Raw genomic sequence first — 14,057 nt, forward strand, 5'->3', positions numbered from 1 at the left:
CCTCTGAGGACAAGCTTTCAGGAGCTTCATGCATCCAGCAAAGTCTACGCACTTCATCCAGGACCCTCCACAAACTACCTCCAGAAACTACTGCTGCTGATCACCATCCCTGTCCCCAGCAGACAGGGCACACGGACCAAGGCAAAGGGCCATCCTCTCCCCAGACCTCCTGAATCCCTTCCCACTCCTCCTCTCGTGCCCGTGGAGGACCCACCTAGAGTGTTCACAGTGACCACCTCACTGAAGGAGCTGGTACCCAGCTTGTTTTGAGCCAAGACACTGAACTGGTATGCAGTCTCCGGTTCCAAGGTATCCACCAGTAGCCAACTGGAACCAGCTGGCACAGGGAGAGACAGCCAGTCGTGGGGGCCAAACTGGGCTCTCTTCATCCTGCCAAGAGAGAAGGGAGCGCCCTCAGGGAAGGTGCTTTTGACAGGGAGGACAGAGAGGCAGCATTAACTTCTCAAGTGAAAATGGAGCTTTCCTGAGCAATGGTTTGGTTTGAGAGCAGCGATGTGTATGGACGTGGGGCAGCCACTCGCCACCCAAGAGCTGACTCGGGGACGGCGCGCACGAGGACTGCCAGGCACGGGGCAACATCCCGTTGTGCCGCACCAGCATCCCGCGGCTCGTACCGACGCTGCCACCAGCCCTCTCCCTCCGCCGTGCACCACCGGCACCGTCCGAGCAGGGTCAGGGACGAAAGCAGTGCCAACAGCCCCACTCTGAGGTTATCTCCAACAAATTTCCACGGGCAAAAGTGGAAGCCGGTGCGTTTTTACTCTAGTGAGTGCTGAAAAGGGGATGGCTGGAGCAGGAGATGGCCCCGTTCCCATTCATACCTCGACAGCTCCCGAGCCAGAGCCAAGTTCTCCCTCAGCCGTAGCCCTGTGCATGCAATCCCACAAGAGACATTTAACTAAATCACCATTTTTGCCATATTTGCAGAAGTCAGGGGCCGACAGCACAGCCCAGGGCAGAACTCGGAGTTTGGCAGCACAGCAGAGGCACTGGCAGGGAGCACAGGACAAGCGTCCTTGCGGGGGTCTAACCCACCAACCCAGGGCAAAAAAAACACTCCCAGTGCCATCCCAGCATGATCCCAGCACACGCGAGCGTGCAGCCACCTCCACCGGCCATAACCCCACCCAGAAGCAAGAGCCCCACACCCCGAAGTAGCATCACCACGCTGCAATGATACTGCAAGTATCTGCACTCGTGTTAGAGAGATGCTCTCGGGAGTCCCAGCCCTTGGCTGCAGGTTTCAGCAGTGTCCGCGGAGGATTTGGGAAGGATTACTGCAGACGGTCTGTTCTGCATAGGTAAGTGGGCATATCTATAGCCACCGGCATCCAGCCAGGTAAATCCACCGAGTAGGAAGTAAAAGATGGAGCGAAGACAAATAATGCCGCTGTAAAGGGAGCAAAATGTGAGGCAGGAGAAGCAGCAGCAAGCTATGGAAAGGAGCGAGTTGGTGGAGAGCCATGTGCGTGCAGCGTGCCTCCACCAAACGAGCGGCTGAGGGCAGGAAAGCCAGTGTCGCCCAGCTCTGGCTGGGACTACAGCTCCCAGGATCCCCCGCCAATGCAGCAGAGGCATGGAGGGGAGCAGCTCATTGCCCCTGAGCAGGTTTCCCTGCAGCATTTAACACCATCGCCTTTGCATCCCTTCTCCCCAGTGCTGCAGCGGGCAGGCACACACGGCAAGGGGCTGAGGGTGGGGAGAGCAGAGGGGAAATGCAACCCTAAATCGCTGCCGGAGATGGGAGACCATGTAGGCAGGCAGGATGCTGTGGTGGCCCTGGCCATCCCTGGGGAGTGGGGTTTGCATTTCCAGCATAAACAACCACGGAAGCGGGAGGAGAGCGTGATCTCCACAGGAGGTGAAGCCATGTTTTGCTTCAGCATCCCATAGCCACAGCAGGGAGGAAAACGCACAGCTGGCCAGCTCTCCGGGTGGTACTAGGTGACCCAGCATCGTCCCAGGGAGCAGCACAGCCAACAATCAGGGCAAGATGGGTCTCTCCCTATGCCAGGTCCCCACAGCACCCTGCAAATTCCCTGCGGCAAGCGTGGTGCAATCCCCGTGCTGGCTGCTCTCCCCAGTGCGGGCTCTGGAAGAGCCTCGAGGAGGCAGGAACCTGGCAGCAGGTTGCAGAGCAAGAGCTGCAGCAGCTGCCACCTCTCTCCAAGGTGAGCCACATCCCCGGAGAGGTTTAACCACTCCCTCCCAAGGATGAGGATGCTTTCATCAGAGCAAGGTCTGCACTGCTCCGCACTCCCTCCATCCCTCCTCCTTTCCATCTCTCAGCACAGCAGAAATCATTACAGGCAGCATCTACCCTATCTCCATTCTATCAGCAGTCCCCATCAGGGCAAAGCGAGGCAAGGAAGGAAAGGGAGAGCGAGAAGAAAGGCTGAAGAACACCAGCCCAGGTCTGGGAAGGGGAGGCAGCGTCCCCTCCACGTTTCCAAGGGCTCTTCAGAAGACAAAGCAAGTGCAGAGCACAGAGCAAACCCCAACCTCGCTGCAGTGATGTTTCACCCTCCCGTGCCCGGGGAAAGCCAGCAGGGCCCAGCCCAGCCCCGTGATGGGAGGGCAGGATGCACCCACTGGCTTTGGGTACCGGGTAGCATGGGCTGGCAGAGGAGCGACGATGGGAACAGCCTCACGAGGCTCAGACCCAGCCAGCATCTCACAGTGGCTGGCTGAGAACTCAGCTGGGATTTAACCTCCTCCAGGGAGCCACAGAGCAAGGAGAGATCATTTCTGCTTAGTCACAGCTCTTCCAGGACGCACTCTACAAAGGTTGCATTTTCCAGCCTCTCCCTGGCTGTTAAGCTCCATAAACAGTTTATCTTGAAATTAGATGCCAGAGGCAAAGTTACATGAATGCAAAGTATCTCCCTTGTACCATAAGCAGCATAAAACCTGCTGGGGCAGACAGAGGTACTGGCTAGCAAGGAAGGGAGAGGAGACACAGGAACTACGCGATCCCACCACCACCCACCTCTCCAAAGCACCAAAGAGGAGCTCAGCCCTGTGACGCCCAGGGACACAGAGCCGGGCACGCCACCCTCCCCCCCCCTCCTCCCCCCCCCCCCAGCTGCTCGAAGCTCGGATCGGCTAGGAAGGAAAAGAAGCAGAGAGCAAAGCATGCCGGGATGACTCACAGAGGGCCGTACCAAACTGAGAAAGTCTGCTCGTATCCACCGTCGTAGCCGGGCTCCCAGGAGACGTTGGCTGAGGTCATGGCGACCACAACGTGCACGCTGGTCGGAGCGTGAGGGCTCGTGCCTGCAGGGACAGAGGGGACAGGTTAAAGGAGAGCGAGACCACATGGCTGGCCAGCACAAGCGAGGGGGCTGGAAGGGGGCTGCTCCCAGCCAGGAGTCATGGGGACCAGCCAAAGGCCACTGGGAATTTCTGCTGGGAACAGCTGTGCCCACGGGGGGCCAGAACAACAGCGCAGAAAAAGGCAGCTCCACCTGTAAATAATACTTAAAGCAGACATTGCTCTTGACGCGAAGCATCCCCACCTCCTGCCTCGCCTGGGGGACTTCGACCCAGACCCCCACCACCGGCCGTCCCCCAGGACCCGTCCCCTGCCCGTACCTACGACGGTAAGGTGGGTGCTGGCAGTAATGCTTGCGACAACGTTGGTGGCGACGCACTCCCACTCGCCGTGGTCGTCCTTGCCGAGGGAGCGGATCTGCAAGGTGCCGCCGGGCAGCGTGTTGTGCTTGCTCCTGCTGGGCTTCCCTACCTTGGGCAAGGAACAGGGGGAGCCGGGCAAAGAGAGAAAAAAACACGACTCAGAAGCAGTTTGCGGGGCAGGGCGAGGCGGCAGTGGGGTCACTAAGCTACCTGCGCGGGCCAGGGGACACCGCCGGCCACCGGCAAGGGGTCTGGTCTCTCCGGTCGCGGCAAGGCAGCCGGTTCCCCCATTTTCGAGAGGACCTGGCAGGGCAACGCGAGAGGCATGCGTCAGGGAGGCTGGCGCTCAGCACTCACACCCAAGCGGCAAACCCCACGGCACTCGCACGGACACCGAGCCCTGCTCAACCTCCAGCATCCAAAGCTGAAACCGCTGCAGAGGAAGGTGCTCACCGGCCGTCCCCAGCACCCTCCCAGGCACTGCCTGCCCCAGGAGATGCCCAAACTGCCCCTCAGCCAGAGGCAGAGGAAAGGCAGGACCCTCCATGTCAGTGGTTTGGGCAGCAAGGGCCCCACAGGGATGCGGGAGGATGGCGTGTGTGGAGGTGTCCGGGAGCTCTCAAGCCAAGTGGAAAGATGGATCTTGTAACAACTCATGTCTACACCCATCGGCCAAAGTTGCGCAAATCCCACGTTGTCCCAAGTCCTCTCCAGCTGTTCTTCACACAGGGGTCTCCGGTGATCAACACCGGGACCCACCGTTCGATGTCATGCAGGACGAGCAGAGGAGCGGACAGGCACAGAGGGTTAACCGTGCCAAGCCCAAGTCTTCAGGAGTCCTTCAAGAGACTGGTCAGCACTGGTGGGCCAACGGGGAGCGAGGGACCTTGCTTCTGCCACTGGGAAACTGAGCCCAGCCCAAGCCATCCCTGACTAGTCAGGGTGGGGATAAGCCCAGAGTCACGACATGACGAGGATCGCCAGAAGGCACAAGAGGAGTTGAAAAGAAACCTGAATAGGAATGGTGAAGGGTGGGGGAAGAAAAATAAGATGGAGAAAAAGACTAAACAGCCAACAGGTTTTAGGTAGGTCACCTGCAATCTAGGCGAGTCATGGTCCTCCCCGTGCTGGTAAAAGGAACTCAAAGAGATCCAGCATCTCACACCACAAAGACTGAGGACGGTGCCCACCGGGCAGCACAGGGACCCTGCTCACCCTCAGGAGCCCTAAGAAGGGGATGGGGGGCGCGGGGAGAAGATCCTGACAGGGGGACAAAAAGCCCAGGAGGTCCCCTGCGCAGTGGCTTTCCTATGGGAGCAGTGAAGGTGGGAAGCCAAGGGAAGGCTGCAGGAAGACTGGAAAGCCCTTACTGCTCCCAGGCTGCGCCACCACGCCGGGTCCTACCCCGCTCTACAGAGGGACAGCCTGAAGTCACCATGTCCAGTCCAGCATCATTAAAACAGCTTCTTCCCAGGGTCTTCAAAGCCACGGGGCAGCAAAGCAGCTGCTGACTAGTCCAGCCCCTCGCTGAAACACAGCCAGGAGACCCCCCGACACACTCTGGTGGCACGTCCATTCCCACCGCGGGAGGTCCGCGGCACCAGAATGGCATCGCCGGGGCTGCCGTGTCCTGCCAGTGACCACCTCGCAGGCAGGCAAGGAGGGAGGGTGTCCTGTGGGCAGCGCTGGCAAGGAAGAGGTGGGGGGCCAGGGCAGGGGCAGCGCTCAGCTTTGCGGATGCTGCCGTGACGGTTTCACGGGATTAAAGTAGTCAGTGGCCACAAGCCGGGTTTCCCCCACCCACCTGCGGGACAGGACGGCAGTGGCTCAGCCCAAAGCGAAGCAGCTGTACCTGCAGTTTGTTCTTACCGGGACAGAGTGTGGCTTCTCTGTCTGCAATATTCACCAAAAGCCAAAGGCACTGCAGATTTGTCTGGCAGGCCGGGTACCTTTCTCCAGGCGATGATGGGAAAGGGGTCTCCGGCAGCAGCGCAAGGAATCAACAGCTCCCTCCCTGCCTCCTGTCTGTACTCCCAGCCTGGTAGCACCGTGAAATAGGGGGGGTCCTGCAGCCAAGGGAAAAGGCAAGGAGCGTCAACCCGTGCCAAGTCTCCCCGCGCGCAAGCGGCAGCCCCACCACCCAAAGCAGCCCCTCTCCAAAACAAATCACCGGTCGGGGTAAGGTTGAGGCATGGCAAGGAAAGCCGTGGCGGAAAGCGTGCACTAAGGAGGCTCTACAGCACACCAGACCACACCATACAGCCAGAGGGAAGTGTTCTCCAAAGAGCCACTACACTAGAGCATCTTACTTCAGTTTTAAGGAGGTGAACAGGAAAAAAACCCACCCACGTGACACCAGACATCAACCTGATTTCATTGACTCCGCAGCCGCCTTAGCAGATACGTGTGTCTACGATATACAAAGCGTTATCATGTAAACCTCAGCCAGACACCATGAATCACCGCCGCTCACAAGCACAGGACTTTTTGTTCCGGGAAGGGAGAGGCAGCAGCTCCCACCACAGCCACACTGGGAACTGCACTGGGAGCCCAGCGTGCCTCGGGCTCCGCACACTGCAAGAGCACACGGAGCATCTCTAGAGCTCACATCATCCATTTATTAAAACCCTCTGTGAACCCAAGCCCAGGCCAGCAGGGCTAAGCCTTTCGACGGCAAAAACGCCATCCCAGGGACATGTTTCCTCAGACTGCCCTGGTCCAGCGCTACCATAGCCTTATACTCATCATACACTGGCTGCGGGCCCAGCCTGTGCCAAAACCCGTGCCGCTGCTCCGGCAGGATCCTTCCACCTGTGCCGGGCAGGGTGCACTCGGGGTTTGCCTGTCCTGGTGGGAAGCACACCGCTGACCACAGCCCAGATGCACCTTCACACTCAACCTCTGCGTTCAAGGATGCTCACGAGGGCCCGCGTTCACTTTGCTCAGCACAAGCAAGAGAGATGAGGCTCAGAGCAAAAGGTGACAGGTCCTTACTAAGGTCAGTAACGTTGGTGGGAAACTGGACAACTCTGGGGGCACGGAGCCCTTCCTGAGCTCTTTGCATAGAAAGCGCTCAGAAAAGCAAAGTAAAACCTGAATTTCTGCACAGAGTTAACCACCAAATAAGCAGCACGGGGAAAAAGAAGAAAAAAAAAAACATCACTTCATCCACCCCTGCAGCGCTGCGCTGAACAGGCAGGCAGGGTGAGCGACATGCACGCTGCAAAATCCGTGTTCAAAAAAGCCCATCTACAGCGCGAGATACCTCTGCAAAGCGCACACGGATTCACACCGCCTGGCCTGGGACTCCAGCACCCCGCACAGCCCCGGGAGCTCCTCCTGGCACCAGAGGACACTACTCACTGCAAACATGCCGGCTGCAGAGCAAGGATTTTAGCAGGCAAGTTACCTTCAGTACCAGTCGGGCAGGGGGAGACTGGCCCATCGTACCCAGGGCGTTATAAGGCACACAGGTGTAAGTGCCGAGAGCATCTTCAGTTGCCTCCTCTATCCGGATCGACCCGTCTTCCAGCAGGTTCCAGCCAGAATACTGCGGCAGCGAGAACGAGAGAGCTGACTTATCCTACACCCACCACAGCTTATTATTTCCCCTTCAGCCCAGCCCCCCACCTACGCCCAGGGCGGCTGTCACATCCCCGGGAGGATGCCCAAGTCGATTCCCATCCAAGCCACCTCCTCAGCTGCAGGGAGAGGAAACATGGGCAGGACCAGCCCTCCCGGGAAGGGTTACCCTACCCTGCACGCACCCGGCGACGTCCAGGTTTATCTGGCTGCTGCTCTCCTCCCTGCACGCTGCCAGCCTTCCTCAAGTAGCCCAAAATATTTAACATCAGATTCTATCACACTCCCAGTAAAACTCACCCTGGTGGCACCAGGAGACAACCTCACCCAAGGGGCTGAGGGCACCAAGGGCCAGGAACCCCCAGCAGCAACAAGTTTTAGTTCCATTTAAACCTTGGATCGTTAATATTTAAGCAAAAAAAAATTCAAATACTGAGCGTTTGCTTTAAATATTTAATGGCTAATATCCTTGCTCAGACTATCAAACCGTGATTACAGGAAGACAAGAGACTTGTTAGAAGACCCTTTTAACCATCAGGTGCCATTGGAAAAAAAACCACCAGGTCCATCAGGAGGTGACTTTAGGGGGAAGCAGGCATTAGGTCTGAGAGATGCAGACAGCGTGTCTACACGCACCCTGGGCTCCGCGCAAGAACCCGAAGCGACTGTCCACAGCCGATAAGGAAAAGCATCCTCCCGCCCATGGGACTTGGCCACTGACGGGCAGGCTGGACCTGCAGGCTGCCCGGTGATGCTCGCTGGTGTTTGCAGAGGATGTGAGGGTCCAAACCCCCTCCGTGCCCCCACACATCCCTCTCCAGGGGCTTCGTTACCTTCTCGATTCGCAGGGGACGTCCATCTTTGTTCCACTTGACCAGCGTGACTGGGGGCTCTGCCTCGACCGGGCAGCGGATGTATCCGTGTATCCCGATGGGAACGTAGATGACAGGGGGCATGTTCACCACGCGGGCAGGATCTGGGAGAGCAGCAGCAGCGCATTAGCACGGGGACAGAGCCTACCTCTCCCCCCCCACCTGGCTTCAGAGGACCTACATTGCTTTTCTAACGAATTCCAAACCCAGCCCCCACCCTGGCTCCCGCAGGCTGTTATCTCCAGGCTTGCTACACACAAATCCGCTGTAATACCTGGCATTTCTGGGAGGCTTTACTCATGCCCAGGGTGTTCCTACCTGGGGCTCATTAGGAGTTGCATTTAAGAAGAAACATCAAATACAGCTGCTCCCACATCCATACCGACCTGCACCCTGCTGAAGCCCAAGCTGCTCCACCACGCTCAGCCTGCAGGACACGTGCAAGGCACCTGCCCTGGTGGCTTTTGCACACCAGCAACGAAAACTACTTTGACTCCTCAGCTTTAAAACCGACTGAACGCAGCAACTGAGATGGGAGAATGGATCCATGGCCGAGCTGCTGCGAACCCTTTACCTCCTGTCTGTTTGTATTCGTAGCCTCATCGAGGCTGGGTCGCGTTGAGCATCAGCCACCTCCACCCTTTCCAACAGGATGCAAAAAGCTTAAAATATGTACCTAACCCCCCCCCTGCGCTGCACCACCCACGCAGAGAGGCGTCTCGCAATCCTCCAGTCTAGAATGTGTCATTAACAGTGCTTCTAAGAGCTTTTTAATTAAGTGCGAGTGGGTTGGAGAGAATCTAGACTTTCTTTAATAAGCAGCTTTTTAAAAAAAAGTTACTTTTAATAAGAAGAGCGAGTATTTCTACAATCTCGTCTAGACGCCGGCAGCGCGAGGTTATGGGAAAATCCTGACAGGGCTTACGCTGCATTAAGGGATGAAGGCAATTTTTTGGGGGTGCAGCATCCCTGCACTGCTGATGCAAAAGCACAAAGCCGGGCATAAAGGTAAGGTGTTTGGGAGGAAGGGATGGAGGATGCAGAGGTGCCCTCTCCTTATTGCTTTCTGGGAGCAAAAGCAACCAAGTTTGGGAGCTCGGCTCCCTCCCTGCTGAAACGCATCAGCTCAGCCACTCCCCAAAACCGTGCGCCCCCGGCAATGGCACCGTAACCCAGATTGCCAAGTGCCGCATATGGAGCGGGCTTTGCCCCCCTCTGCTTAACTCCACCTCTTAGGAAATGTAATCAAGGGCTCTGGCAGCGCCAGGGAGGGTAATGGGATCGAGCCTTTCACTACTAGGTCACTGGCTGGGGGCCAGCCCGGCTCACTAATGACCCAGAGCCACATTCCCGTCCGCCAGCTGCTTCAGTGGGTGGGCAGCCTCCCCCCCACCCAGGTGTCAGTTTTGAGAAGGTTTGCTCCAGAGGAACAGGGTTTGGCAGCACAAAAGGCCAAGCACATCTCCTTCCACTGAAGCCTTGTGGGGCCAGCTGAACAGCAGATTGTCCAAACACGGGTTTTTCCTGCCGTTAGAGCTATTTTTAACAGCTATCAGCCTTGACAAGTGGTCCTGGATTAGCGGCAGGGCAGATGTAACGGCCTGAGGCTGCAGCTTTCCCAAGCCAGGCACATCCAAGCCCTGCATCACGCCTCTGCCTGGGCACAGCCACACCGTCCCCCTGCCCTTTCATCCAGCCCCAACAGGGAAGCGATCGGACCCACCAGCCCTTCCCATCGGGGCTCCCCGCCGCCCCGGGACTTCCCACTTCCCAGCACCGGCTCTACAGGCAGCAGCTCTAAGGCAGCCTTCAAAACCCAAGTTGCGAGCCCACTCTCTTCAAGCCTGTCTTTCATTATAAAATAAAACCACCGCAGTCTTTTACAGCGGAGCAATATTGCAATTGCGAGCAGCAGCAATTGAGGCCATTACTGTCGAATGCCACACTACCCATTACCGCCTGGGGAGCCCAAGAGAACAAGCGTGGGAAGCGACACTCCTGCTACAGCCCCTTCTCCTCCGCTTGTTTAGATCAGTTACCGCCTGAAAAATTGACACGCAAAGCTACCCAGCTCACAGAAAAACCGTGCTGCGGGAACAAGCCCCCACAATAAATACCAAAAAACACAAGCAGGTAGTAGAGATGGAGAGCCCCGATCTGGTGTTTCCCTGCCCAATGCGACACAGCTGATGAGGACAGCGTGTCGGCAGCAGGGCTGGGAAGATGTCCACTTAGTCAAAACCCACTTGGACCCAAGGTGGACGCTGGTCCTGCTGGAGCGGTGCTGCCCAGGATGCTCAGGCTGTTTTGCTTTCTTGCTGCCTGCACCCTACAGGCACACGTAGGATGCTCTCAGCCCTTTGCTGAGGATGACCACATGCTCACCCAACGGCTGCTGTCCCATCAACCCGAGCCTCCCAGTATTCTAAGGGGAGCACAGAGCCTCTGGGGCTGCCTCAGAGCCAGGTATCATCAATCCCAGCCCCATCCCTCAGGATCGGGCCCCGCTGCCCACACTCACACTGCACTGTCAGGTAGGCAGAGGCAGATGGCGAGCGGCCCAGGCTGTTGCTGGGGATACAGGTGTATTTTCCAGCATCTTCTGGCTTGACACGGAAAATGATCAGCGTCCCGTCAATCAGGATTCGCACCCTCAACTTCAGGTCGCTGTGGGAGAAGAGGGGATGAGGATGGCGGGGAGACGGGGGGCAATGCCCACCCTGCTGGGAGCAGGAGGAAGAGGAGGACATGCTGCCTCGTCAGCTGCAAACTCACTTCTTGAAGTAGACGTTCTCCTCCTCCCAGTACCACAGGTAGGTGAGGTTCCCGGGGTATGCCTCAGCTTGGCAGGTGAAGAGCGCATCCTGGGAGATGTTGACCGTGATGTTCTCCGGAGGGGAAACAATAAAGGGAGGTCCTGGAGGGAGGAGAGGAAAGCGTCACCCCCACCGACCAGTGCAGCTGTCCCCACAAAGGTCGCTCAGGTTCAGCTCCATCACAGCATCGTTGGCTGGGAGCTGCTGGTGGGCTCCAGGGCAGAGCTGCCCCCAGTCCCCCGGGACCACAGGGCACAGGGGCTGACCTCGAGGAGCACGGTGGGCCCCATTCTTCCCAACCCCCTCCCCTGATCTCCGCGGCTTTGGAGAGGGGGCCCCGCACCCACATCGCACAGCTCTGCTGCTCCCAGGGCACGTGATCTCATGCCTCCCTTCATCCCGAGCACTTTTCCAGGATCGCATCACCCGCGGGAAAAATCCAGGGGGAAAAGCAGCAAACTGCCGGGAGCCAGCAGCGAGCGTCCGCAGCTCGCCACAGCGGCAAAAGCAGAGCAGAGGACACCCCGTGTTCCTCTCTCCACCGGTAGCTGTTGACCTAATTAAAGATTTATTTAATAAAAGAGGGAGCAAGGAGCGGGAGGCCTGCCACGCATCACTGCGATCTGACAAGGCACTTTGTGACAGCCTCAATCTTTTGCCCGCTTCCTGAAAAAAAAAAAAAAAAAAAAAAAAAAAGAGCTGCCGTCGGGGCCTGGCTGTTCATCTGCACGGCCGCTTCACCACGGTGCCCCAATTAAGTGGATTCCTCTGGCACGGGATGTGGAGCCACGGGGCAGCCGGCACGATGCTGAGCCCGCAAGGCTTGCGGGTCACTGTGGGGGTGGCACTGTGGGGAGCCCTGCGCTCCGCGGAGTCACCCCCTCGGAGTCCCCTCGGGATGCCAGTGGCCAAGGAGGAGCCGGGCTGGAAGAGCTCACCTTGAACGAGCAGGCGCGTGGTGTGCACAGCCTCCCCCTGGATGCTGTACGCCCGGCAGGTGTAGGCACCCCTGTCCTCCCGGCTGACGGAGAGCACCGTAAGGCTCCCGTCGCTCACCTGGGGATGACAAGGGAAGACCCTGGAGCGTGGGCAGGGACCCCCAGGAGGGCTGCGCCCTAGCTCCAGCTCAGCATCCTCCCTCCCTCCCTGCTTCCCACAACGGAGAGCTGCCAGCGCTTTTAGGGCCAGATGAGAAACGGGTTTCCCCGCTCTGCAAGACTTCAGATATTAATAAACCAACACACGCGTTGCTGCTTGACGCCAAGGGGAAGGGAAAAAAATAAAATAAAATAAATAAATAACCCTCGCAATGTATTCATCTCCCGCAGAAGTGACTGGCAGGCAGCAGACTCCAAACTGCTCCTACCAAGCACCCCGGCATCATCAGCGTTTCACAAGGAGCAGGATGCCTCGCCAGAGCATCCCCTGCTCCCAAGGGACCAGCTTCGCTGCTGGGGTAGGGTACGAGGGAAGGGGAGAGCCCAGCTCCGCCACCGCCCTCCCTTGCAGGGCCACCACAAAGCTGCCGGAGCGGCTCGGGGATGCAGCAGAGGAAGGATGGGCAAGGGAGAGTCACCCTCGGGGTAGCAGCACCCCCACACACAGGGAGCCCTGCTCCCAGCCAGGCTTTCCCCCCCACCTCATTCTGCCTCATCCTTCTATTTCAATTAGTAACAAATGATTCCTAATTACTCTCATTAGTGCCTGCGCCGATTCCAATGCCTGATTTACCAATTACAGCTCAGGGGGGAATCTCTGCCCAGGAGCCTCTGGGATACAAAGAGGGTCCTGGAGGCTGGGGGAGGGGAGGGGTGGGAAATCCTCCCTACCTAAACCCCCACCCCCTGCATCCGTCCCTGCCCGGGGACACCGCATCCCCCGGTTCCAGCCCCCACCCCATCTCCAGGAGCCAGCACAGCAGCTGGCCCCCAGGACAAGAGTCCCCAGGGAGCAGCTCGGGTGCGGGAACAGGGCTGCCCTGAACGCCCGGGGGGGTCTGTACCCCGCGCCCAAGGGTGGGCAGCGTTAGAAGCTGCTGCTCAGAAGAGATGCGGTGGGGAACGGGCATCTCAGCGAGAAGTGCTGAGAAAGCACCCCCGGCTCCAGGCACGGCAGAGCTGCGCCGCCGTGGTCCCATCAGTACCATCCCCGCCGGCCGGGTGACCGGGAGCCCCCGGGCAGCCTCTGCCAGCCCCCCCCACCCACCCACCTACCTACCTGGTACTTGCCATTGGCACCCAAAAGGTCTCCCTCTTTCAGCCAGGTGACGATGGGTTTGGGGTTCCCGAACGCCATGCAGGTCAAGGTGACGCTGCTGCCCTCCTTCGCCTCTACGTACTGCGGCGGCGTCTCCGTGAAGGTGGGGGGAGCTGCGGGACAGGGGACGCCACTGTGACCCCCCGTTTCACCCCTGGCCACTGTGTGTGTGGGGGGGGGGGGGCTGCCCTACAAACAGGGGACACGCTGCACATCCCCACGGTGGGGCTGGGATCACCCCAAAGGCGCAGGGGGATGAGAGGGGAGATGGTGGGTGTCCCTGGGGATACCCACCAAAGGCAGCCCCTCCCTGCCACATCACACCCTGGTCCTGTCCCCTCTCCCCCCCAAAGCTCCAGGGCACGGCACCACGGCACCACATCCCCCATCCCCCCCCCCCCCCACCCGCACATTAACTTGCTATTGTCAAAACATGGGAAAACACCGCAGTGCAGATCGAAAGGCTCCTTCCTGATTAAAGAGGCTGGCAGGATTACAGCCCGCCCCTAATTACCAGCAGTTGTTAAAGCCCACTTTAGAGGAAGACAGGTTGGCAATTTAATCTGCTCGGGGGAAAAAAAAATAAATATATTTTGTTGCTCCCCGAATTATTTCTATTTTCCCCTAAGAAAAATGAAGCGTTGTAATGCACCGGGGGAAAGCCACAGCCTTCCCCCTGAAAGCAGTTCCTCGTGGTGGGAGGATTATGGTTATTATTTTGTTATTAAGCCCCTGCATGCCCCGTGCTGCATAAACCCCCAAAAGCGCCCCATTTTGCAAAGAGGGTTGAGCCCAGGTAGGGACCGGGCACCTGGGGCACCGACAGCCACTTCCAGCCCCTTGGGCTGGCATTTTGCAGGATCTGGGCACGTGG

General features: G+C 58.3%; 1 protein-coding gene across 6 annotated transcripts in view; it reads right to left on the reverse strand.

Annotated features, from left to right (window-relative positions):
* The window catches only part of IGSF9B (immunoglobulin superfamily member 9B), a 39,674-nt gene that overhangs the window by 15,597 nt on the left and 10,020 nt on the right, over window positions 1–14,057 (reverse strand). For 4 of the 6 annotated variants that reach the window (XR_005831259.1, XM_040616295.1, XM_040616299.1 and 1 more), the window contains exons 4-14: window positions 13,145–13,296; window positions 11,866–11,983; window positions 10,887–11,028; window positions 10,633–10,778; window positions 8,073–8,215; window positions 7,067–7,207; window positions 5,607–5,723; window positions 3,868–3,960; window positions 3,616–3,766; window positions 3,174–3,297; window positions 215–390 (exon numbers count right to left, since the gene is read on the reverse strand). Coding sequence is in view for 5 of the 6 variants with exons in the window: in XM_040616295.1 (XP_040472229.1) it covers window positions 215–390; window positions 3,174–3,297; window positions 3,616–3,766; window positions 3,868–3,960; window positions 5,607–5,723; window positions 7,067–7,207; window positions 8,073–8,215; window positions 10,633–10,778; window positions 10,887–11,028; window positions 11,866–11,983; window positions 13,145–13,296 (1,503 nt within the window). In the remaining variant the exon portion in view is untranslated. Of the gene's footprint in view, window positions 1–214; window positions 391–3,173; window positions 3,298–3,615; window positions 3,767–3,867; window positions 3,961–5,606; window positions 5,724–7,066; window positions 7,208–8,072; window positions 8,216–10,632; window positions 10,779–10,886; window positions 11,029–11,270; window positions 11,382–11,865; window positions 11,984–13,144; window positions 13,297–14,057 lie in introns of those variants that run through there. The other 2 variants (XM_040616297.1, XM_040616300.1) reach the window with 2 other exon arrangements.

This window comes from Falco naumanni, chromosome 16, assembly GCF_017639655.2.
Source record: "Falco naumanni isolate bFalNau1 chromosome 16, bFalNau1.pat, whole genome shotgun sequence".
NCBI lineage: Eukaryota > Metazoa > Chordata > Aves > Falconiformes > Falconidae > Falco > Falco naumanni.